The sequence below is a fragment of the Musca vetustissima genome, unplaced genomic scaffold, assembly GCF_032173495.1.
Source record: "Musca vetustissima isolate MV318-11 ecotype Yass unplaced genomic scaffold, APGP_CSIRO_Mvet_v1 utg1358, whole genome shotgun sequence".
NCBI lineage: Eukaryota > Metazoa > Arthropoda > Insecta > Diptera > Muscidae > Musca > Musca vetustissima.
Genome location: NW_026880432.1, coordinates 134,636 through 159,780, shown reverse-complemented (window position 1 = coordinate 159,780; position 25,145 = coordinate 134,636). Strand labels below are relative to the sequence as shown.

The following is a 25,145-nucleotide window of genomic DNA, read 5'->3' as shown; positions in this document are numbered from 1 at the left end:
ATTTGAATTTTTAATAGGGTATGATTGATGACAATGGGTATTCAGTCGTCAACGACTGTGTAAACGACATAGTCGATGATAGTCGTCAACGAAAAGTAGGGAGTTTTGTCGCCGTTGTTGTCGTCAACGACAACTTCGCTTACCTTGTCGCCCAAGTTGTCTTGCATGAATACTGCGACACTTGTGTGAAAATTTCGTCAAGGATCTCACATTGTTGTCTGCAAAGTGTCTTCAAGGAATTGCCATTGTCTTGCACGATTCGTTAATGTTGTCTGCAAGACACTTTCTACTGGGAATAGTTTTGATTTTGAAAATGAAACCCTATCAATCTGGTGAATAATATTCATTTTGAAAGTTGTCAGTAAATAATTTTGTGTACAAAAATAATAGAATTGTGTCGGAATAAAAAATAACTGAATTTACGACTCAAAATGCAATTTTTGGGACAAAAATCGATTTTTTGGAATAGTGATTGAAGAGTTTGCCATACACTAGTCAATCTCACATATACACAAAGGGGTTCATCGGCATGACGGCATGATTTATAGTGTATGGGGCCCTTTATCCTCATTTTTATGTGTTGTTAATGCACAAAATCAAACTGAATTTATACTGAGTTAAGCAATTTCAATATGACAGTGCTGTAGAAAATAAATTGATTTTTGTCAAATTTGTTTATGTTTACGAAAATAAAAATTAGAAATAAAGGGAAAATTCAAAATTTTTCAAATTTGGAGCTGTTTTATCTTCATTATAGCTGTTAGTTTTCCTTCCTGCTATGTATCAATTTCAAAAAGATGTAATCCTAAAAAATATTGTAAACAAATGTCAATATTTTCTTCCTACACACAGACAAACAATTGTTTTGAAACAAAAAACTGGTTCATAAATGAAGAAACTCTCGTCTGTCAGGGGTAAATTTTAATTCAAATTAAGAACTTTTTAATGCAAATTAAGGCTGTCGTCTGTCTATGGTATTAGACAGGAATTTAATATTCTTAGCATTTATTCAGTAAAAATATATATATACATACATATAAACTAAATAACACATTGTACACTGGGTAAACAAACAAGTATTGCACTCGCACCGCATAACTTATGTGCTTAAAACTAAAAAGAAAAAAGTACACATTATAGCTTAGATTCACTACACTCATCTAAGAGTGATTTCATTTTGCGGAATGTATTCATAAAATGTTGACTAAAACGATGGGCACTGGTTTTTTCGCTATTACGGAAGGCAGTGGATTGTATAAAAATGCTGGAAAATAAATTAAATAATAATTAAAAAATATCTAATAAACTGACATAATTCATCTCAACATACCGTTCCGATGTAATGGTATAAAATACACCATAACCATCCAATACCATGGGTGCGACAAAACCAACATTAACCGAATATCCCAATGTACTGGTGGATAATACAAAATTACCACCACCTCCGGATTTCGTGTACAGTGGTTCCGAATAGAACTCGGGTATATCCATATTATTTTCATATGCTATACACCATAGACCAAAGAGATGACGATCAACACCATGACCCTTGCGTGCTTCATTCATCATGTGATTATGATGATTGACAGCTTTGCGGAATGCATTAACTATTTCGGATTTGGTTGATTTACTGTCACTGGCTATTTGTAGAAATTTATAAACTTCGCTTGTGCAGGAGCGTAATGTTTCTGTGCGACCATTATAATAGTGACGCATTAAGGCTGTTTCATAAACGGAAGCAATTCTGAAATGTACAAGATTTTTGTTTATAGGTGCAAGTTTTGATACGTTATTAACAATTTTTACTCGTTATGCATTTCGTAGTAGGCCAATTGCATTATTACTTGTACAAAGGAATCTGGATGTAATTTACAAGATTTAATGTACTCCTTGCCATAATCATAGAATACTTCATGTGTTACCAAAACATCGGTGCGCTAAAAAAATATAGGAAGGAGTATTAAATAATAATTATTATTAGTTAAGTAATAATTATTTTAATGAAAAAAACAATTCAATTTTGAATAAAATTTGTTACAGGATTTGTTATTGGGATTATTACTTTTAATTTAACCTTTCTAAAATTATTACACAACACTACCACCCGCGGCAAGCTTAAAATTGTACACCACTTCATAAAAAATCATAGATCTGTACTTACTCTATCATCACAGTCTTTTTTAACACGTTCAATTTCCGATTTGATAGTTTCATCCAAATCAAATTTCAATTCTTTTATTGGTATAAGAGGCATTTTTTCTCCTTCCGACCAATCAGGTTCAGGTAGTTCAAATAAACTCAATTGAACAAATAATACATAACTAACGCTCACGGTACCATCGTAGCAGGAATGCTGGAAACAATAATATTATTATTAAAAATTATTTTTTGTGTATAAAAAATCTGCCACCCACCTCTCCAACACAGGAAAATTTGCCATTTTTATACGAAATTAAAGTACTGCTACGATCACCCCACTTTGAGTGAAAATCACCAGTGGTGGCAACTTGTGAAATTTCTGCATAATCTTTAGGTTCATTTTCATCGAATACAACCACAACATTGGAACTTTCAATCCATTTCAACGTATCCTTATTGTCTGGAGAGAGTTCCAAGAGACGTGTACGATTCTGCAATTGATAAAATAAAAATTTAATTTTTTTTTTTAGAATATATTTTTAAAATTTATTCCTTCACTATAATTTAAGATAATGTACATCACACATACACCAAAGGTAGGTTAGTGAGTACTAGTGGATTCATTGAGGAGAATATGTAAAAGTCTAAATTTATTTTTATTGGACAGTATCAATAATTTAAGGGTGACGAAGGGGATGATAGATATAAAGGAACGGATCTGATTGCCTTTAACATGGCAAAGCCCAGGCTTATCATCTCAACTGAATTCTGGATACTGACCTCCCCGCGGTGTCACCTAGGATAGCTACTTTCACCATCTGTTGGTGAGTCTATTTTAGATTTATTCTATACGTATATGTCATTGGAGGTCATTGACATAACCCTCTCAAATCTAGATGAATCCCTCATTAGCAATTGGAGAGTATCTGATGAATCTCTTTTTGGATCATTTGAAGATCTTCTTCGAGGTCTGTTTTGGCGGATGTTTATATAAGCCTTAGGCATAAAGAGTCGATTCTAATAACTGGAGCCGCGAGAAGCACCCCTCAAGCAGCTCTGAACGCAATACTGAACTTAAGGCCTCTGGGTCTCAGCATTAAGTGTTAGGCAGCGCGTAGTGCCCAAAGGCTGCACGAACAAAATCTATGGCGAAATTGTAGCTACGGGCATGGATGTATCCTGAACGAATTAGGTATTACATTGGAACAACGCGTAAAACTTAGCGTCTATAAATCACCAGTCCTGAGATTTGACGATATAAAAGTCGTTATCCTTAGGATAGACGACTGGAAACGTAGCAACCCTCCTCTGGACGGCCTGGTTTTCTATACAGACGGATTCAAGATGGAAGAAGGTACGGGCAGGCGTCTACTGTGAAAGATTAGGCCTTGAGCTTACCTACAAGCTGGATAGCAACTTTAGTGTTTTCCAAGCTTAAATCTTCGCGATCTGGAAGGCAGCGAAATAGATACAAAGTCTGGATGCAGAGATACCCCTAAAAGCCATAAAATCCAGCAACATCAAATCTGAGCTCGTCCTCGAGTATAGAGGAGTTTTGGAAACGCTTTCTTGCAGCTATCGGCTATGTTGGGTACCAGGAAACTGTGACATCACAGGTAATGAAAAAGCATAGCTAGACGCGGATCCCAGATCAGATCTAGCAATCGAGGGCTCAATCTAGCAATCGAGGGCTCAATCAAACCACCCATTGGAGCTTTGATGCGTGCGACGATCGAGCCAATGAAGTCTGGCGCAACGAACTTAGGTGCAATGTGTCAAGATCTATCTGTCCGACTCTGTCAACCAAGAGAACAAACTCACTGTTGAACCTTTGTAAAGCTGGAATCAGAATAATGACAGGATATTGCCTTACAGGAAATGCGATGGAGATGTACAGGCGGAAGTAAATCAATTGATTACGCACTGTATTACAGCTGCCATTAAACTAGACATGAATTTTGATTATGGTTAACAGGAGAATAAAAGACCTCGTCTCCAGATTCACTCCAGTATATGAGCGAATTGATATAATTCGTATAAAAGCGAAGTTCTTCAACATCAGTTTCATTTGCGCCCATCCTCCGACCGAAGATAAAGATGAACAGACCAAAGACATATTTTACTAGCGCCTAAAAACAGCATATGCCGCTGCCCTGGCCATGACATTTACATGGTCTTTCAAATCGGAAAAACTGTGCACAAGATCGACACGCTTGGAAATCTTTTAAGAGGTTCGGCTTATGGGAAAAGCGTTCTGTCTCGAGCTATCTAAGTAAGTAAAAGACTTCTCCCTACGCAAACCCGTTCGATGCTGGCACAATTAAAATTCTGGTAGAACATTGTTCTCCATTCATATTGAGGGTATTCTTAAATTGTTGATTTATTAATATATGACATACCTTGGCCCAAGATGTACGATCGTCATGTGTAAGTACTGGAACACAATCACCCATTGGTTCATAGTCAATAATACTGCGTACTCTCTGAAGTAAAATTAAAATCTCCTGGGGTGTAATTAACGAACCATCTTCGTGTAAACAATCGAACTTAAACAAACGACCTTTGCCCGAAATTAATGCATGTGATGGAGTTTTACCCTCGGTTACTAAAAATAACAAAAATATATTTCATTAATTTTGTTTATAATGTGCGGTATTTCATTAAATAACCTTACCAGTTTTAAAATGTTTTTCAATGTGATCCATTTCTTCACCCGGCACTCTTGTCGTCGAGAAAAATCTCTTATAGAGGGCAGATGAATATTTAATTTTACCACCATTCGATGACAGTGGTTTAATTGTGGCCTTGTGTAATAAATCCCAAAATTCAATAGTGTGATATGTAATACGTGCTAAATTCTTTAAAGCATATTCTGGTGTTTCGGGTATATTTATAACTTCCAATTGAATAGCCATGGCCATAACAATGTAGGGATTTAATGGTAATCTCAGCATATGATATGCATAATCATCCCACCACTGATCTAACCAATTTTTCAATTTCGATGCGCGTTCTTTCAGTTTGGCGTGTAATTTGGCACCAATGCCATTTTCAAATTCTTTAATGGCCTTTCGGGCATTTGCTAATTCTTCGGCGCTACCAAATGGTTTCAGGCTCTCAAAATATCTTTCCATTGTGTCGTGTAAGTCGGGCAATGGTAAAGGTGGTAAGTCTTCATCATAGTCATAGGTATTGCGTTGTGTTTCATCCATAAAATAAATTGATGCTCGATCCATGGCTAATTAAATTTCTTTGTAGAACTGTAAGAAACAAAAAGGAAATGTGTGTTATTTCTAAGAGCGTTTTAAATATGGACTTACTTAATATTAATGCCTAACCTATTCCAATGTAAATAAATAGTGCCGTTTTTTATTGTAACTGAAAACAAAAAATTTAAAATAAATTATAATTTTAATTGCATTGCGTATCTCCATATTGTCGTCTTATTTCCACAGTTCAATGCCTTAGATATAATGTAATTTGTAAACACAATATATGTAGGCATAATTTTAATTTATAACACATGCCGTCTTATCCACTCTGGTTATCTACATACATATGAACCTATAAACACCCATTAAAATTTTCTTTTTTATTGGACAATTGTTTTTGTTTTATTAAACACACACCCTGCACAAAATATACAAATACTTATGCCTTCCTTCCATTGTACTAATTAAAGTCCATACATAATAAAGTAGTTTGCTGGACATCAAGAGATCAATTCTATTCAAAGTCCAATTTGTAATGGCAAATTAATCTATCAATAAAAAGATTTGTGTAGAACATATACTGGGGTTCCAAATTATCTTATCTTAGGTAATGTTCGTAAAAAAGTTATTGTTGTACGAATTAGATTTGTGATTTGAGTGATAAGACTTGTTTTTTGCACGTTCAGAAACACCTGTACCGAACACTTAAAAGCAATAGGGCTGCTACAACAACTAAACAAAAAGGTAGAGAGATTTTGTGAGGGGCTGGTTACCAATTTGTAGTAACTCATACCACATATCATAGTGTGTTACCATAGTACTTTTAATAACACTTCGATTAGGGCGGTGTCCCCTTAAAACATTGCATACACCCTCTATATATTTTATGTTCCGATTGTAACATATAGCAATAATCATATTCGTCCCTATAAATTATGGATCAGGAATCACACTAACTTCCAAAGGAATTGAACCCGTCTTTTTTTTTAAAGCATATAAAGCTCGAAGGTTCGGTCCAGTTTAGGTATGGTAATCATTCTTTTAGATTTACATAGTTTTGAAAATATTGATCTCGTTTTTAGCTGACTTTGGGTTCTGATGATTGTAGTTCCTACAAAATGGCATACCCAATTGTGGTATATGAGTTGTAGATTTCTAATTCCCTACAGTAAACGCCTGCACCAGTGCCTTCCTCCATCTTTGACCCGTCTGTGAAAAATGACAGACCTGGCAGGGGTAAGGAGCCACTAGTCCAGGATTCCCTACAAGGAAACTCATTTTCTGTATAATTGTGTGATTATGAACACTGGTAATTAGCTGTTTTATCGGGGTACTGTATTTGTTTTGTTTTTCCAAATTTGAAAACCAGACACATGTTATTGCAATAAAATCCATTTAAAAATGATCTATAAGAACCGAAATACGTGTAGAAACTAAAATATAGTTATTGTAACGGTAAAAATAAATAAAATTGTATAGCTCATATGTTTGTACTGTAGAGTTCCTTAGTTTTGCCCATTATTATACCCTTTACCACACTGTGGTGCAGGGTATTATGTCTTTCTGCATCACATCTGAGTCGATTTGTGCATGTCCGTCCGTCCACGTATTATTGTGAACAAAGTACAGGTCACATTTATGATCCGATTTGAATGAAATTTGGCACATGACCCTTATTTGGCCCAAGGATGAACCTTACTGAATTTGGAGAAAATCGGTTCAGATTTAGATATAGCTCACATATATAGTATCGTCTGATTTTAAGTTAATGGTGCACCAAACTCCCAATATTGGTCCGATTGAGACAAAATTTTGTACAGAGTTCTGAATTAGGTCCTGATTGATGTATGCGAGATTGATGTTGCTGGAATCGGTTCAGCAGCATACCAAATGGTCCAGATTTACATACGTTTTTTGTCTCGATTTCATACAAATGGTAAACCAAAGAATTTTTTATACATTTCAGAATGATATGTGTATGGGTTTGTTAGTTGCTTCATATATCTATGTAGATCACACATTTACATTCGCCCGATTTCATTTCAATAGTCCTCTAAAGATTATATGTCTGTTCTATCTACAGCATATTGTACGATAATATGTATTTCATAATCAATTTTGCTTAATGCTTTTGGTTTTTTAAAAGTGTTATCTTTATTTTTGAAAAAAGTTATACTGTATTTATTAGCCATTCAATTTTAGTAGTTTTAGTTTTGGCCACCAGTGTATCTGTCCATGTTTTTATATAGCCCTTTGTACCACTTAATATTCTGAATTTTTGCACATTTGTTAACCAAATGGTTAAAAAACCGAAAATGATCAATATTGGTCCATTTTTTTTAAGAAAATTCCATATAACGGTACCGCCATAAATTCGGTATTTTGGAGAGTTTATCGAGTTTGTTACCCGAATTAGCTGTAAATTGGTACTGTAATTTGAATGTACGTTAGGTATTTTATTAATTTTTGTTAATTTTATAGAATCCGTTTATTTATAAACAAATAAATGAACTTTTTTTGTGGTTTTTACTAATTTATGTTTGTATTTAAGGTATAAATTCAATTAAAGTATAAACTCATGCCTTGATAAATTTAAATGCTGCTTTACCAAACGTTGGACTTTGGAATCTTTGCTTTAATGTGGACAAACTAAACATTTTTGTCTATGAATAAAAGACAGTATATTAAAGAAAAAAATAACACTGCACAGATAAAATTCGTATAAATTAAAAATAAAACTAGTAATACATATGTAAATTATGAAATCTTTCGAAATCAATATAAACTTTGAAAACATAAAAACAATTGATATATTTTTGATGATAAAAACAATTTGATATTTTACTGTTAATTAAAAACAAACAATTCTTCTAGAATATACACACATACTATATACATATAAGTTCAACAATACTTGCTTTATGATTATTAACAAAAGAAAATTACTTTGCTTGTGGTAAGTTAAAAAAAAAGAAACGTCTCTTGTCCAACCAGACTACCGATCTTCACAAATATACAGACGGGACTGATTTCAAACAGTAGGGCTAAAGTCTATACATACATTCGGAGACTTCGGCTGGCTGGCTGACTGATAAAAGAATGAATCAAAATAAGCGAAAGTGCTCAACGCAGGTAGACATACAAAACAACAACAAGTGGTATTTATTATGTCTGGCTAAGTGGTCGAACAACGTCACAACATCAAATATGGATCAAATTCTATGGGGGCCAAACAAAAGAATACTGATAAGAAAGCGATAACATTGCAAAATTCGGCATCAAAATTTAAAACCTAATTTGCGAGCACAATTTGACCCAATAACTTGAGAATCTTGTTAGAGTACCACACGCCGCAATTGATAAGATATGTCACATCGAGTTCAATTTGGACTTTGACCTATCAATTGGACTGTGCTTTTGTTTACCATTTTCAATGTTGTTATTGTAAAAAATAAATTGAAGATTAAAGCATGTATTTCTTTTTGTTTTTATTTTTTCACGCACACTCACACCTCCACCACCAATGAAGAAAGTTCAATAAAATTAACTATAATAAATAATTTTATTATTTTTTTTTTATTTTATTAATTTAAATAATAGTTTACCTTTAACTTAATTATTAATAAACTAGTAGTGTCTCATATTGTTCATTTGATGAAAACCCGTTTGGATATCAGCTGTTTTTTGTTTACCTATGTACATATGTATCTTCATTGCAGCAGTGTTGCTTTTGTTTAGTAAAATTTGTTTTGGCGTTTTTAGAGCGATATTCTTTTTGGCGATTTCTAATTATACGTTTAGCCAAAATAAATATTTAGGCGATATAACAAATGAAAATATGTATGTTCGCTTAATTTTCCAGTTATATTTACACATTAAGAACATTAAGAATTTACTGCTTGGGGTCTATTCCGGAGAAGAATGCTAGATTATAAATTTAATTTAATTTTGTGTTGAAAAATGTCAAATTAACACAAACACTTGTTGCTTATATTTATTTTATTTTTGGCAGAAGAAGCCTCACGTGCATAGTTGTTTTTTTGTTATTCACCTCAAGCTGCCCTACCTTGTATTATTGTACCATGGTGCAGCTATGAACAAGGTAGGTAAATCAAAACTACTGATTAACTAAAATCACATTAATATACAATAGAAATATCATGATTTAGGACTGTTTCGTCATTTATTTCCTAAAACTGGCACAATCATTTACAATACAAAAATAAATAAATGATTCCAGCGTCATTTATTTTAAACAACGCCAGAAAACACCATACTATGCTATACAATCCTGTTTTTGTGCCAAAAAGTACTAAATGTTACAACTGTTCTCATTAAATGAGCCACTCGTTGCACATAGATTAACCCATGGCACAATAAATAGGTAGTCCATTTCTACTTGAATTCGATGTGCAGAGTTGCCAACCATGTGAAATATTATATGGAAAATTTTGACAGAAGATCGAGACAAAAAACTGTTTTTGTTTTGATACATCACCTTATTATTATTATTATTTGGCAGCACTGCACATCGAATTCAAGTAAAATTTACCAGTTTGACAGTTAATCAAGACGTCAGCTGCTCTAAATGGACTACCTATTCATTGTGCCATGGATGAAACAAACATTTTATGGATTTTGGGAAGAAACCAGAACATTTCATTCATTTTTCGCGTTTTTAGTATTGTGTTGAAAAATTGTCAAATAAACACAAACACTTGTTGCGAATATTTATATTATTTTTGGCAGAAAAAGCCACACGTGCTTAGTTGTTTTTTTTTGTTATTCTCCTCAAGCTGCCCTACCTTGTATTATTGTACCATGGTATAGTTGCAACTTTTTTATACTTATAATAACTTTTCTGACCATTATAATAACTTATCACCATTATGCATTCTACATTATATAGTTGAATTCATATTATTTAAGGAATTTTAATTTTAAAACAACATATGTCATCGGAATTCTCTATTTTCGGAATTCTCTATGTAATTATTTTGTCTATTTCATATAATTTTTTTTCAAGAGAAAACAGATCTCAAAACCAGTGTAAAAAACCATAATTTATTTTCAGGATTTCGTAAATCCACATCATATAAATTGAGTATGTAAATTCGCTATAAACATATTAAAATTGGGTAGCAAAATTTTGAACACTATTATACGCAAAAAATCATTTGCTGTCAATCGTTGTTTTGCCCACTGTTTTTTATGCCGGTAAATAAAACTTGGCATCACTTTCGGCAGATGTTTCTTCAGTGATGAAATTTCTTGTATTGTAAACAATATCTTGTACGAGTGGCTTATTTTTATATAAACGTGTTAAAAAATAATAAAATTCTGACTGAGACTAGAGAAAAAATTCTCTTTTTATTTATAAGTTTTATAATTCCCGTTCAAAAATTAAAAACCTAAATATTTTTTATATGTTTGTCCACTACTAAACAAAATACCATTACCTACCCACTCAGTCAACACTGTTTTTCACTCATATGTTTTTCTTTTGCCTGACTCTTTGATGCGGTTGCATAGTGTTGCAGGAATTTCATTATTTTGTTAAGGAAAAAGTTGTATTTAAGTTTTTTTGTTGCACGAATACGGAGGGTGATGTTACCCTCTACAGGTTTATTCAAAAGTTTCGTTTGTCCCTATTACGATGCTGGGACATCAAGTGGAACAGGGTCAACGGGGCAGACGTCCACATCATGCAATCGTCCTTACTGCCACTTTAAGCATGTGCGGAAAGGTAATATACGAGTGCATATATTGGCAAACTGAATTGTTATTGATAAATATTCTCTTATAGATGATATTGAGAAACCACAAACGGCCACACAGTCTGTTAGTCAGCCGGCACCGGAGTACAAACCAACACCCAAACTTCTCACCTTGGCTGAATTGCCATTGCCCAAGGTTGTTAAGAAGACGAGGACCAATTTGGAATATCAACCAGAAAAGCCTGAAATTAATGCTTCGCCCTCAAAGAATCAACGTTCTTCGCTGGATAGCGCTCCGGTTTATGTTCCCGCACCCACTTCCGCTACCAAGCAAGCTGTAGTACCTGCAAACATTGATGAAGATAGCCAAGAGAGTGGTCCATTAAATTTGGACGATTGCACAGATGAATTAGATGAACTTACGGGTATAATAAACGATGATGTTGAATTTGAAAACGATGCACAATTCTCCGATAGCCCAGAAACGGAAGAATGCAAAGATGTAGACAGTACAGGAGATTCTAAAAATAAAAGTGATATACAGGAAACAAAATCATCAAGTAGTAGCACTGATAAAGCAGAAAAATCAAAGAGAAGAGACTCGTCATCATCATCATCTCATTCCCATAGTCGTCACAAATCTCACAAGTCATCTTCGTCTCGGTCCAAGGATGAGGAAAAACATAAGGAACACAAAGAGCGTACCAAGGAAAAGGAGGAGAAAAAGGATCACAAGTCTTCGTCATCGTCCTCGTCTTCCCGTCACAAATCGTCGTCTTCGTCAACTTCGTCATCATCACACAAGTCATCTTCCCGCGATAAAGACAAAGAGAAGGAAGTAAAACATAAGTCATCATCTTCCGAGAAAAAACATCATTCATCCTCGAGCAGTTCATCCAAACACAAATCTTCATCGTCTTCAAAACCATCATCATCGTCGTCGTCATCGGATAAACGAAGTGCATCTTCTTCGGAATCAAAATCAAAATCCAAGGATAGCAAATCGGCAGATAAGAAACAATTGAATGTCGACGACACATCAGAACTATTCGCCACAACCGAAGAGGATATAATGAAAGAGTGTGAAATGATTTATGACCAATTGGAACAAGAATTTGCCTCGCTACATAACGGCAACGGTTCAAACGATGAAGAAAAAGCCAAAGAAGAATCTAAGCAAGCAGCAAAACGCAAAGCGAATGAAGATGAATTTGAACAGCCGGAATTGCCGCATAAAAAACGTGTAGCCTATGAAAATGCCGATAAATATAAAAGTCATACTCCGGCAGTTGCTCTCAAACCAGATCATCGCAAAAATGCAATGCAGGTGAGTCGGAAATGCGCAGGAGTTATCATTAAATTTTCCGTTTTTGGGAAGAGCCCTTTAAAAAGACACACATTGCTTAAGATAAAATATTCACATTTGATGCTTAAACTAATTAATTCTTATATCAATTTCTTACAGGCAATATTTAATCGACAAGAAGAAACTCGCCGCAAACAGGAAGAGGAGGCAGCAGCTGCCGCAGCCGCTTTGAGAGAGGCCGAACAAAAAGTCCGGGAAGCTAATGAAGCGTTACGCAAAGCACAAGAAAAATCCTTAACGCCGTTAATACCCAAAAGCTATTTAACACCTCCGACAAAACCAATTGCACGAACAATAGCACCTGTGGCAAATATGTTAGCCTTTGAAAGGGCTAAAAAGAAAGTTGAAGAATTGAGAGCAGAAAAGCGACCCGCTTTTACACCATCACAAACGAGTAAAGGTGGATCGCGTGTTGCACATAAACTAACTGAAAAGGCAGCGAATACAGAAGCTGAAAAGGTAGCAAAACCGCCAGTTTTAGAAGCCAACTCAACAAAGATATCCTATAACATTCGAATGCAGTATTATGAAATGATGGTGAAACATTGTCTATCCATATATCCCAATGTGGCGGATGCTTGGGAAAGGGTAAGATAATCTTTGGTATTTCAATCTATAGTTTACGATATATAATTTCAATATATTTTCAGGCCCAAACGGAAGAGTTAGCTGTATTCAAAAAATGCAATACTCCTGTTATTTATAAAAGCAGCGCCATGTTGGCCATTAATAAATTAAGAAAAGAAGCTGCAGGTTTGTTGTTGTAATTTATGATTAAGCAATACTTTATGTTTACATTGCTTTTGTTGTTTTATTGCAGATTCGGGTAATAAACCTTCCCAATCAAATAAAATTATATCACATGAAGTGGTATTAGCTGGCAAATTGGCAACAAATACATCATGGAGTGTTAAGAAAAAGATGTAAGTATATTTTAATATTTGGGAAATTTAGGCGGAATTTTTTAAAAGTGCATTGGAGTGACTTTCCTTGTAACCTTGCTGATCTCTGGATCTCAGTATTAAGTGCATTACGTGCTGCCTGGGAATGCTGGTACTGCAGAAACAGAATCTTCTTCTCGAAACGTTGCCTATGGGTAATGATTTATCCCTAGCGAGTTAGGTATTAAAGTGAAACAACGGGGAAATCTGAGCAACTATATATTAACAGCCCCCAGATTTGACGACTTATATGTTGTTATCCCTAGTAGAGACTGAAACAGTAGTAACTTTCCTCTGGTTCCACGATGGAAGACTCGCGCTGGTATCATCTATAGGTAGCGAGTGTAGTGTATTGTAGCCTTAAATCTGTGCGATTTGGAAGGATCCTGAGATCCTGGAACCACTATCTTGGAGATAGTCAAGAAATTCCTGCCACATCGTGCCGTCTGATGTGTGCAGAAAGCTTTGTAAACACTAACAGCTGGATACTGCGATTTTATGAAAAAAATCAGACGAATTCGCCATACGAGGATCGCAATATACCGATCATGCAATCGCTTATGAATTCCGTAAGATGCACAGCACAACAACAGCATTACACGCCATTTCCACACATATTAGCAGATGACGTAACCAGCACAGGCCGTGCAACCGAACAGTTATGGTGGCACTTGACCTATCGAAGGGTTTCGATACCGTCAGCCAAACGTATTTAAAACGTTGGACAATCAGATAATCAGAAACAGGAAGTCTAACCCCGGTAGAGTGAAACAGGGAGTTCCCCAAGGAGGGGAACTGTTTAACCTCTACCTTTCTGATATTCCACAACCACCGGACATTGATGACATTTGTGAGAGGTTAAACTTCCATCTTCTATCTATGAAAATATCCGCCACAAAATCAACATCAACACTGTTCACCACATGGACGACTGAAATGAAACTCCCACTGAATGTAATGGTCGAGGGAGAACTGATCCCGACCACTAACTACCCCAAGACACTTCGAGTAACGTTCGACCGCCTTTTTCAGGTCGTCTGCGCAAGCCAACAAGGTCCTCAATTCGCTAGCCAACAGCACTTGGGGCGCTGACAAAGAAACCTTGTTGACCTCTTATAAAGCAATTGGTAAGCTATGCGGCACCAGTGTGGTTTTTGAATGTATGTGATACGCAGTGGAAGAATATCCAGACCTGCCACAGAATACTGCCCGGAGAACTGCAACAAGGTGTCTCCTCACTCTAGTGGACCACCTTCATGAGGAGACGAACATCTTACCCATCCATCGACACAATTAAATGTTGTCGATAAAGTATTTGTTTGGGTGCTATCGTCGGAACAAACCTGCCATAATCTTATGGACAGGACTCCCCCGCCCAGGCAAATCAGGAAAGATCTTCATGATCTAGAGAGAAAGAGTCCCAAAGATATAAACGTGAACCTCTAGATCAAGATGCCTATCAAGCAGGTCTGACGCATAAGGACACAGTCGCTCAGACAGTAGAGCAATATCGTTTGAATACCATAATCGGAGACCAGACAAACATGAGTAGTCTAAGCTCAACTGAGATCAAGAGGTTGCAACCGCCTCAATTCCTATAGGGCAAGAATTGACGGCTAGATACCAAACACATGTCCAGCATGTGGATTAGGACCACACGACACGTTGCACCTCTTGAACTGCCCAGCTAGCTTAGCCGACTCACCTATCACCAATTTACCAATATTTTTAAAATTTACCAACATTTTTGTATATTGAGGTAGAAGAAGCAGAACCAGACAATCAGTAACCCATTTAATGTATTTTTTTTTGCTACACCAACAATCTATTTGTCACTTTCGAATTATATTTTTCTTTGGATGATGTCAATGACCTAAATGTCTCAATTTTATGTCGCGCAACTTTATATTTTATTTAAGAAAAGGGAAAGCAATTGACTCAAATCAACATATTTTCCATGTTCATCTTTGAGATATTCTTGGTGTAGATATTGACGATGTTTAATCAATAAATATATCAATTTGCTTTCCCAAATAGTTATTGCCAAACGAATATATGGTCCATATATATTAAAATGGTTCCTAAAATATAGGCCTTCATCAAATTAAATATAAGATCATTAAATATATATTTTCCATTTACAGAAAAACCGATTCAACATTGAGCGGCAGCAATGAACCATTTGATAAATTACCCGGTGATAAAGCATATGATATGGTCTTTGAACTGCGTTTAACAGACGAACAATTGGTTAGCAATGGTTATCCTCGACCTGGCACTAAGCCAGGAACAGCAACAATTCAATGTACAAAGCCAATGCGTCGCCCTAATGACACAGAACGTTATTGCAGTCGTTGTGGCAAGGTTTTCAATTTGTCCATCTATGATCAGGTTTGTGTGGATGAGTGTAATTACCATCCTAAGGGTACTGGTTATAGACGAGGTAAGAAAAATCATCATCTAATGATTTTCATTTTCAATCATTCTTTTTTTATAATTTTTGACGTCACTAGGTTTTAGTGACAATTATCATCGTTGTTGTCAGCAACCTGCTGGCACGCCAGGTTGTAGTTATGCCAATTATCATGTTAGCGATTTCGTTGATGTGGACAATCTTACGGGCTTCATTACAACCATTGCAAAAGATGATCCCGACTATGTACCTACGAAGAAGGATATTTACGCTTTAGATTGTGAAATGTGTTATACCACCCATGGTGTAGAACTGACACGAGTCACTGTGGTTGATGTCAATTGTAGGACAGTTTATGATGCCCTTGTTAAACCCGATAACAAAATTGTCGATTATAATACAGTGTAAGTTGGGGGAGAAAAAAATCTTCTTTTCTATATGAAAAATAAATTAACATTTCTTTGCTTTCAGTTACTCCGGCATAACAGAACAAATGTTGGCTAATGAGACCCGAACGTTACGTGATGTTCAAGCAATATTAATGTCTATGTTTAATTCGCAAACTATTTTGATTGGCCACAGTCTAGAGAGCGATTTAAAGGCATTAAAACTCATACACAATGTTGTGGTCGATACCTCAGTTCTGTTCCCTCACAAATTGGGTCCACCAAAGAAGAGAGCTTTGAAAACGTTATGTATAGAGCATTTAAAGCGAATTATTCAAGAAAGTGGTAAGTGGTTCTACTAATTGAATGGAAATCATACTAATTTTGTTTATATATCCCGAAAACAAATACACTTACTTGTTTCTCTTTTTGTTTGCTTTCCAGAAAGTGGTCACGACAGTGCCGAAGATGCTGAGGTCTGCATACAATTAGTTAAATTTTATTTACGTAATAAAATAAGTTGAGTAACTCTTTTATTTCTATTTCAATCAATGCATTTCTTTGCATTGTATGTTAGGTTAGTTTATATAGGTATACAAATATGTGTATACGACAAATATTCACCGCCGAACAAATACGGAAACAAAGCTAATTTTAATTTAATTTTAAATTTGGAAGTTTTTGCATTAACATATCTTTTTTGTGTGTTTATTTATTAGCATTCTGACATAACACCTTAGCATATATGTAAATTACATTCACTATTTTCTTTTTTAAGATCATTTCTATTGAAATTATGGCGTTTGCATTACATTATACACTTAGAAAACAAAACATTTAATAAATGTTATAGAATAAAATAAATTCTAAATCCACATGGATAAAACGAATGTTTATTTTTTTGTATAAGCACTGAACCTGAGATTATTCTCAGGTTGCAGATGGTGGCAAATCTAATAAACAATTAGCAGTCCTTATGGACATGTCAGGGTGGAACACGGTGGCATCTCCAAAGACGAAATTTATTTATGGCTTCAGTAACTGCATTAGAGTGAATACTATTCAGACCTGCAATTGGCTGTTTTTTATCTTGAGGATCTTTTTTGTCTTTGGACCTCTCCCTCTCTAGATCACTCAGATAAATCATTCTTACTTACATACTTAGCTGGATTGTGACAGAACAATTGTTCCATAAGCCGAGCTCCCCTTTTACGTGATCCATCAGTTGGCTCACTTTTATATGCCTTTTCAACAGAGCAATCCTCATCCATTCTCACAACATGACCTAGCCAAGGTAGTCACTGCAGCTGTTTCTAATTTGCTTACTTAGAACATAGTAGTATCTATTGGCCAACACTGTTCTCCTCCGAATTTGAAAACCGATATCATTAGTTTTATTTATGGCGGTACCAAGGAATATAAAATATTTGACTACCGCGAAGCTGCAGTTCTCACTGGACGTCTTGAACGTTAATACAATCAGCTTGGTCTTGCCATTTCGCAGTCGATGTCATCGGCGTAGGCGAGTAACATGTGTTGTTTGGTGTACAAAGTCCCACTTCTGTTCACCTTTGCCTCTCATATGACCTTTTCCAGCTGGATGTTAAAAGGATCACACGACAAACTGTCACCTTGTTTGAATCCTCGTTCGGTACAAAAGAGCTCCGAGAGATCCTTTTCCACTTTAACTGCTGATCTTGTGCCAGTTAAAGTTATCCTGCATAGCCGTATTCATTTTGCAGGAATGCCGAACGCAGGCATGGCTTTAAACACCTCTGAACGGATAGGGCTGTCGAATGCGGCTTTATAATCGAATAGGTCGATTGTGTCGATGTGTTTCATCGGTCTTTTCAAGGATCTGGCGAAGAGTGAAAATTTGGCCAATGGTGGATTTGTAATGCTTGAAGTCGCATTGGTATGGTCCAATAATGTCATTGACCATTGGCTTCAGTTGGATCCAATACTTGGTAAGTAAGGATCCAATAATTGGGTATCTGATCCCGGTAATCCATCAGCACCTGCTGCTTTATTGTTCTTCTTGGTTTTGCTTACGCTCATGTTTTTCTTCTTTTTTCTGAAAATACGTTTCTCCTCTCTCCTTTTCTCCCTCGCAGGGTTGCCCTATACGCTGCGTTTTTCATCTCAGATCCTAATCGTACCATGGGTTTCTTGATGGTGATCTTTGGTACCCAAGTGTTGCTTTTGCTGGGAGAGGGCAATTCCTTGACATTGTGATTCTATATTATTATCGGGACAAGGAGTGCTTTTGTCAAGCAGGTGGGTAAGTTCAGTGGAGTATGCTTCTGGTATATTTTGTGTTTGCAACTTCTCGACGTCGAGTTTCCGTGTTACATTAGATCGCACCTTTGCTGCTGCATTAAGACGAGTGCGAACCTTGGCTGCTACAAGGTAGTCCTCCGAATCGATATTCGCTCCTCGGATCGATCGTCTAAAACACTGGATGAATGCCTTCCGTTTATCTCAATATGATCGATTTGATTTCTCGTTGTTTGATCGGGAGAAAGCCAGGTGGCCTTGTGTATATCGAGATGCTTGAATCTGGTGCTGCTAACTACCACGTTTTTTTGCTGCCGCGAAGTCAATCAACTTCATGCCGTTGTCTGATATTTCTACGTGGGGCCAAAAATATATTCCCTTCCGATTTTTGCATTAAAATCCCCTAGCAGAATTTTAATGTCATGACCAGAGCAGCGGTCATATGCTGTTTTTTGGCGCTCGTAAAAAAGGTCTTTGGTCATCTCATCTTTGTCTTCCGTCGGAGCATGGACACAAATAAGACTGATGTAGAATAACTTCGCTTTTATACGGATAGTAGCAATTCGCTCATCTACTGGAGTGAATCTGGAGACGAGGTCTTTTATTCTCCTGTTCACCATAAATCCGCAGCCAAATTCATGTCTCGTTTCATGGCAGTTATAATACAGTGCGTAATCGTCTAATTAATTTACGCCTGTCCCTTTCCCTCGCTTTTCCTGTAAGGCAATAATATCAGCTTTGTAATTCTTGAGTACATCCGCCAAAGCGAAAAGTGCAAGTGCAGATTCGCAGATCGTGGTCCTTTATACGTTTGCGTCCGATAAATGACGTAATTTGGCAACACGACATTCACTCGGCTCAGACTACCTTCCTACCACCGTTTTCGTCAACAGACCTCCAGTCTGTATTACCTATGAACGCCGTATTTTCCTAAACCATGTGAAAGCTGATTGTCCAGGTTTCAGAGAGTTTACAAATCACCGCTTGAGAGAGCTGCCCATTCCCTTAGATCCAGGGGTAGTTGAGAGAAATTTCCGTAGATTTATCAGTACTGCTGCCGCTTCATACCTGCTGGTCGAATACCCGAAGTAAGACCAGCAGAGGCGACGGTACTGGCCAATTAACGTGATGAAATTCGTCGTTCGACCTCTGAAGGCCCATGGGTGAGAGAACTTACCCTTGAAGTCAAAAGACTAGTATGCGAGAAAGAAAGTGGCTAGACCACCTGCGCGTGTTTGCGCGATTTTGTCAAACCTGTTCCAAACCGATTTTCGACTTTTACCGACTAATGTAAAATCCACTAAATTTTTAATCCACAAAGGTCAACTTCGACTTTTAGATTTTTCAATACAAAAAGTCCATTAATCGAAAGCCGATTTACTTATTCCTAGGGTAAATCGCACAGACCGATTCCACAACCACCGGACGGCATAGAGATCGTAATGTATGTAGATGAATGATGACATTTGTGAGTCCCCACTTTTTTGCACAACATGGCGTTTTCTACACAGAGTCCCCACTGTCACTGAGACTTGCAGGAGAGATATGCAAGAGTACCATAACCAGGACAAGAGTACAATAACCGATTAGGAATTCCTTCATATCAACAGGAATCTCAAATTTATTCGGAAGTTCTCAAGGAATTATCGGAATAGTACAGCGATTGTCTTCTTGACTGAAAAAATTCCGAAGAATTCAAAGTCAGGGTTATGTCAGTGCAACAGCGGATGTATAACAAACAACCACCTCAACTGACCATCGAGAGGCGGGAGGTGCTCATGACAGCAGCGTCTACGTCTGCTGCGGCTGTAACACTGGTGACCAAATTTATCACCAGCCCACTATAGGTAATTTTCCCTGTTTTTGCGGCAAAAAACAGCGGTGTTAAACGATTTTTTGACCTTTTAAATGAAAAAAGAGAAAACGCAGATTTCAACGGAAAACGGTTATAAGCAACTACACATATAACGAACAAAGCTAATTCTTTCTCAGATATTTTCATTAGGGTATTATTTTTAAAGGAATAATTATTACAATGTTGTATGTTTTGCAGAATGCATTAATAACGATTAATTCAGTACATTCCTTAAAGTTATTAATATTTAAAAGTGAGATAAAACCGTGATTACTACAGTCGAACACGATTATAGTAAACACTGGATATACTGAACAACATTTTTTAATATGTCACTTTTTATACCCTTCACCACACTGTGGTACAGGGTATTATGTCTTTGTGCATATGTTTGTAACAGGCAAAAATAATCGAGATAGATCCATGGTTCCTTTTGAGAATATGCATAGAATCACTTTCTAAGTCGATTTATGCATGTACGTCCGTCCGTCCGTCTGTCTGTCCATGTTAAATTGTAAACAAAGTACAGCTCGCATTTATGATTCAAATTAGATGAAATTAGGCACAGCTCATTTGTTTGGCCCAAGGACAAACACTATTGAAATTGGAAAAAATCGGTTCAGATTTAGATATAGCTCCCATATATATTTTCGTCCGATTTAAGGTAAATGATGCACCAAAGTCCCTATATATCTTTCGATTTGCACGAAATTTGGCACAGCGTAATTAATAAGGTCACGAATGATGTGTGCAAAGTTTCGCGAAAATCGGTTCAGATTTAGATATAGCTCTCATATATATCTTCGTCCGATTTAAGGTAAATAGTGCCCCAAAATCCCTATATATCTTTCGATTTGCACGAAATTTGGCACAACGTAATAAATTAAGTCTAGAATGATATGTGCAAAGTTTCGTGAAAATCGGTTCAGATTTAGATATAGCTTCGCCCGATTTTAGGTAAATAGTCCACTAAAGTCCCTGGAAATCTTTTGATTCGCACGAATTTTGGCATAGTGTACTGAATTAAGTTTAGAATGATGTGCGAAAAGTTTTTAGAAAATCGGTTCAGATTTAGATATAGCTTCCATATATAGCTTCGCCCGATTTTAGGTAAATAGTTCACTAAAGTCCTTGGAAATCTTTTGACTTGCACGAAATTTGGCACAGCGTAATGAATAAGGTCTAGAATGATTTTTGCCAAGTTTTGTGAATATCGGTTCAGATTTAGATATAGCTCCCATATATCTTCGTCCGATTTAAGATTAATTGTGTACCAAAGTCCCTATATATCATTCGATTTGCACGAAATTTGGCACAGAGTACTGAATTAGGTTTAGAATGATGTGGGTCAGATTTATATATAGCTCCCATATATATTTTCGTCCGATCTAAGGTAAATGGGGTTCCAAAGTGCATATATATCTTTCGATTTGCACAAAATTCGGCATAGGTTACTGAATTAGGTCCAGAATGATGCGTTCTAAGTTTCGTGAAAATCGATTCAGATTTAGATATAGCTTCAATATATATTTTCGACCGATTTAATTTAAATTGTGCACTAAAGACCCATAGATTGGCCGATCGGCACACAATTTTGTACAATGTACTGTTACTATAACCTTTCGTGTGTCAAGTTTTCTTGAAATTGGTTCAGATGGTCCATTTACTTAAAATCGGACGAAAATATATATAGAAGGTATATCTATATATATTTTCGTCCGATTTTAAGTAATTGGTACACTAAAGGCCCATACACGTACATAAATGAATAAAAATGTAGCAAGTTTCATTGAAATCGGTTCAGATTAGCTTCCATATATAATTTCAATGGGTGCCTGATTGATACATTTTAAACAGTGCGCGTGCTTTAAATCTATTTACAAAATTTAGAATAGGTTGCAGAATGGCATGTGTTGGAATTGATTATCGCATATTTAAGTTCGTTCAATTTCATATCAATGTTTCTTAGAAAAGGCGACGTCTGTTAGGATATATATTCTACATATGTATCCCCAGTGGTGAAGGGTATCATATAGTCGGGCCCAGTCCGACTTTATGCGACGCGTTTCGCCACCATTATGCGACGCGTTTCGCCGTTGGTTAAGCGGCTCATCAGGCATATTGGGCTATTTGGCTTTACAAAGGTCGTACGTTGATAACTTGTATTTATTCCGCCCTGATGCGAAACTTGCATATGCGAGAATTAAATTCAAATTTGTCAAAGTTCGACATTTGTCTTCATTCTAGGAACAGTCCTTTTCAAAGCAGATTTTTGTTGTAGCGATGGATAATTAATCCACACACCTACAATTGCTTCCATGGTATACACATGTTTTTTTGCGCAACCGTTTTTGGAAGTGTGTTGATGGCTCAGAACGTTGAGTGGTCTTGGCAACATTTGTGTTGCTCCGAGGGCCTAGGTTCGAGCCCTAGCCGTGCTCGGCTGAAATTAATTTTTGTTATTTAATTTTGACATGTTTTATTTTTAATACCATAAAAAAAATTATTTTCCAAAATTGAAAAATTGACTTTTTACCTATAAAACTGTCCAAATTACCTATAGTGCAGCCGTGAGAACATTTTATACGTTCCTTATATAAACTACGCTAACATTTGTTAAATAGGTGATATTAAATAAAACTACATTTGCTATTTCGGTCGAGCATTGAATAATTTGTTTATTTATAACAAAAAGTCTGTCTGCGTACTCGATATTTTGTAACAATTTGTACAAAATGCTACCAATTGTTGATTTTTACACAAAAGTTCAGCAAAAGAATGTGAATAACTGAAAAAAAATTACTCAGTACATTTTTTATAACAGCCTTACAGGCTTACCTAAAATTCAACTAGCTCGTTCGACGTTTTTCACCACAAAAGTAGAACACATGTATTTATATGAATGTTACCGAAATACGTCGAACGTACAAAATTTCAAGTTAAAAATTTTCAACTTTGACAGAACGTATTTTTCATTTTTTTCTTTTGTTGAAAATAAAAACAAAATATTCAGGAAATTTGAAATTTCGAAAGGAAACTAAAAATATGTGGATTAATTTAATAAATTTTCAATTTTGTTTTGCGGTTTGTATTATTTTCTTGAAGATATGGATTCGACGTATTTGGGTAATACGGTCGTACACAACATTTTGCCATAGTGGGGAAGTTGAATATTTTTGTACGCCCCGTCGGATTTTAGGTAACGTTGTAAGCCAAAAAAATTGAATATTAGTACAGTATGTTGTCTTTAAACTTTTTTGGAAATTTATAGTTTGAAGAACAGCAATCCCTCTGTGTTTCACAAAAGAACTTACGGGGTAATTATTACTGGAAAAGTACGCAGACAAATCTTTAGTTATATACATAATTTATAAAAAATACTTTTTTGTGTGTTGATAATTAAGTTTTATTACGACGACCATGTGGATAAACTGAAGTTAGTTGTGAATTTGACTGGGAGGGCATCTTCTCTGGCATGCCTATCGGATTCGTTTCCCTTCAGTTGTTACTTCTTTGGACTGGAACAATACAATTGGTATTCATACGCTGTTTTTATGCAGCGCTTCATTACGCCAACCAGACATCTACAATTTTTTAGGACCCTGATGATGTATCCATCTGTTTCAAACATCATCATAGCTAAGACGACGATTATAATAGTAATGAAAATAGTGGCTCCCTTCATCATTACTTAATAAGTATATGATCTGAAAATACCTATGGAATAAAATTATATATTGGGTTGTAAATTTAACGAAAATAAATATTAAACTCGGACGGGCCGACTATATATAGAAAGGTTGATACTAAGATTATCATTGTAACCTACAGTTATATGTATAGAGATTTAAGCTTAACAAATATTCTCTCTAATGATTTTGTATGCATATATTCAAAAGCAGACATTGAAAAAATTTACGGACTTGATCCTCTCTGACTATTTCATCCTCCGAAAACTGAAGATACGAATGAATGAAAAGCATTTTGAAAGATGAGCTTTTGCCAATACCAAACAGCGTGTTTCGAAGATTGTAATATATATCGTTTAATACGACCCGGTCGAACATTTTATAACCACCATCATACGGTAGACATTTAAATTTATTTTGAAATAAAAAAATATTATATGGAAAACTAAATTAACCCAATTTTTGCGTGGTCAAAACTAAAGCATTTTTTTTATTTTTATACCCTTCAGCACAAGGAGAAGTTTGGCCCAAGGAGAACCCTAATGAAATTGGAACAAATCGGTTCAAATTTAGATATAGCTCCCATATATGTTTTCGTCCGGTTTAATGTAAATGGTGTAGCAAATTCCCTATATATCTTTCGATTTGCACGAAATTTAGTACAGCGTACTGAATTAGGTCTAGAATGACGTGTGTTAAGTTTCCTGAAAATCGGTTCAGATTTAGATATAGCTCACATGTACCAAATTACCTATACATCTTTCGATTTGCACGAAATTTTGCATAGCGTAATGAATTAATTCTAGAATGATGTGTGTTAAGTTTCCTGAAAATCGCTTCAGATTTAGATATAGCTCCCATACATATTCTCGTCCGATTTTATATAAATGGTGCACCAAAGTCCCTATATATCATTCGATTTGCACTAAATTTGACATAGCGTACTAGAATGATATGTGCTAAGTTTCGTGAAGATCCGTTCAGAATTATATATAGCTCCCATATATTTTTTTTGTCCGATTTTACATAAATGGTGCATCAAACTCCAAATGTTTATCTATTAACACGAAATTTTGCACAACGTATCAAATTGAGACTTGAATGACGTTATTGCGTTTTGTTGAAATTGTTACAGATGCAGTCATAA

General features: G+C 35.7%; 2 protein-coding genes across 2 annotated transcripts; one reads left to right on the top strand and one right to left on the bottom strand.

Moving 5' to 3' along the window:
• Positions 1–1,134: 1,134 nt before the first annotated feature.
• Positions 1,135–5,393, bottom strand: LOC133326027 (peroxisomal carnitine O-octanoyltransferase-like). Its single transcript, XM_061534703.1, has 7 exons — positions 4,817–5,393; positions 4,542–4,747; positions 2,418–2,633; positions 2,165–2,356; positions 1,810–1,940; positions 1,331–1,747; positions 1,135–1,264 (listed from the first exon to the last, which is right to left on the bottom strand). The coding sequence occupies exons 1-7, from the start codon at positions 5,376–5,378 to the stop codon at positions 1,135–1,137; spliced, it is 1,854 nt and encodes a 617-aa protein (XP_061390687.1). The 5' UTR covers positions 5,379–5,393.
• Positions 5,394–10,961: 5,568 nt separating this feature from the next.
• Positions 10,962–16,743, top strand: LOC133326030 (putative exonuclease GOR). The gene is made up of 9 exons (XM_061534706.1): positions 10,962–11,100; positions 11,161–12,398; positions 12,537–13,025; positions 13,088–13,190; positions 13,258–13,360; positions 15,523–15,821; positions 15,892–16,195; positions 16,263–16,522; positions 16,622–16,743. The coding sequence occupies exons 1-9, from the start codon at positions 10,962–10,964 to the stop codon at positions 16,699–16,701; spliced, it is 3,015 nt and encodes a 1,004-aa protein (XP_061390690.1). The 3' UTR covers positions 16,702–16,743.
• Positions 16,744–25,145: the final 8,402 nt, after the last annotated feature.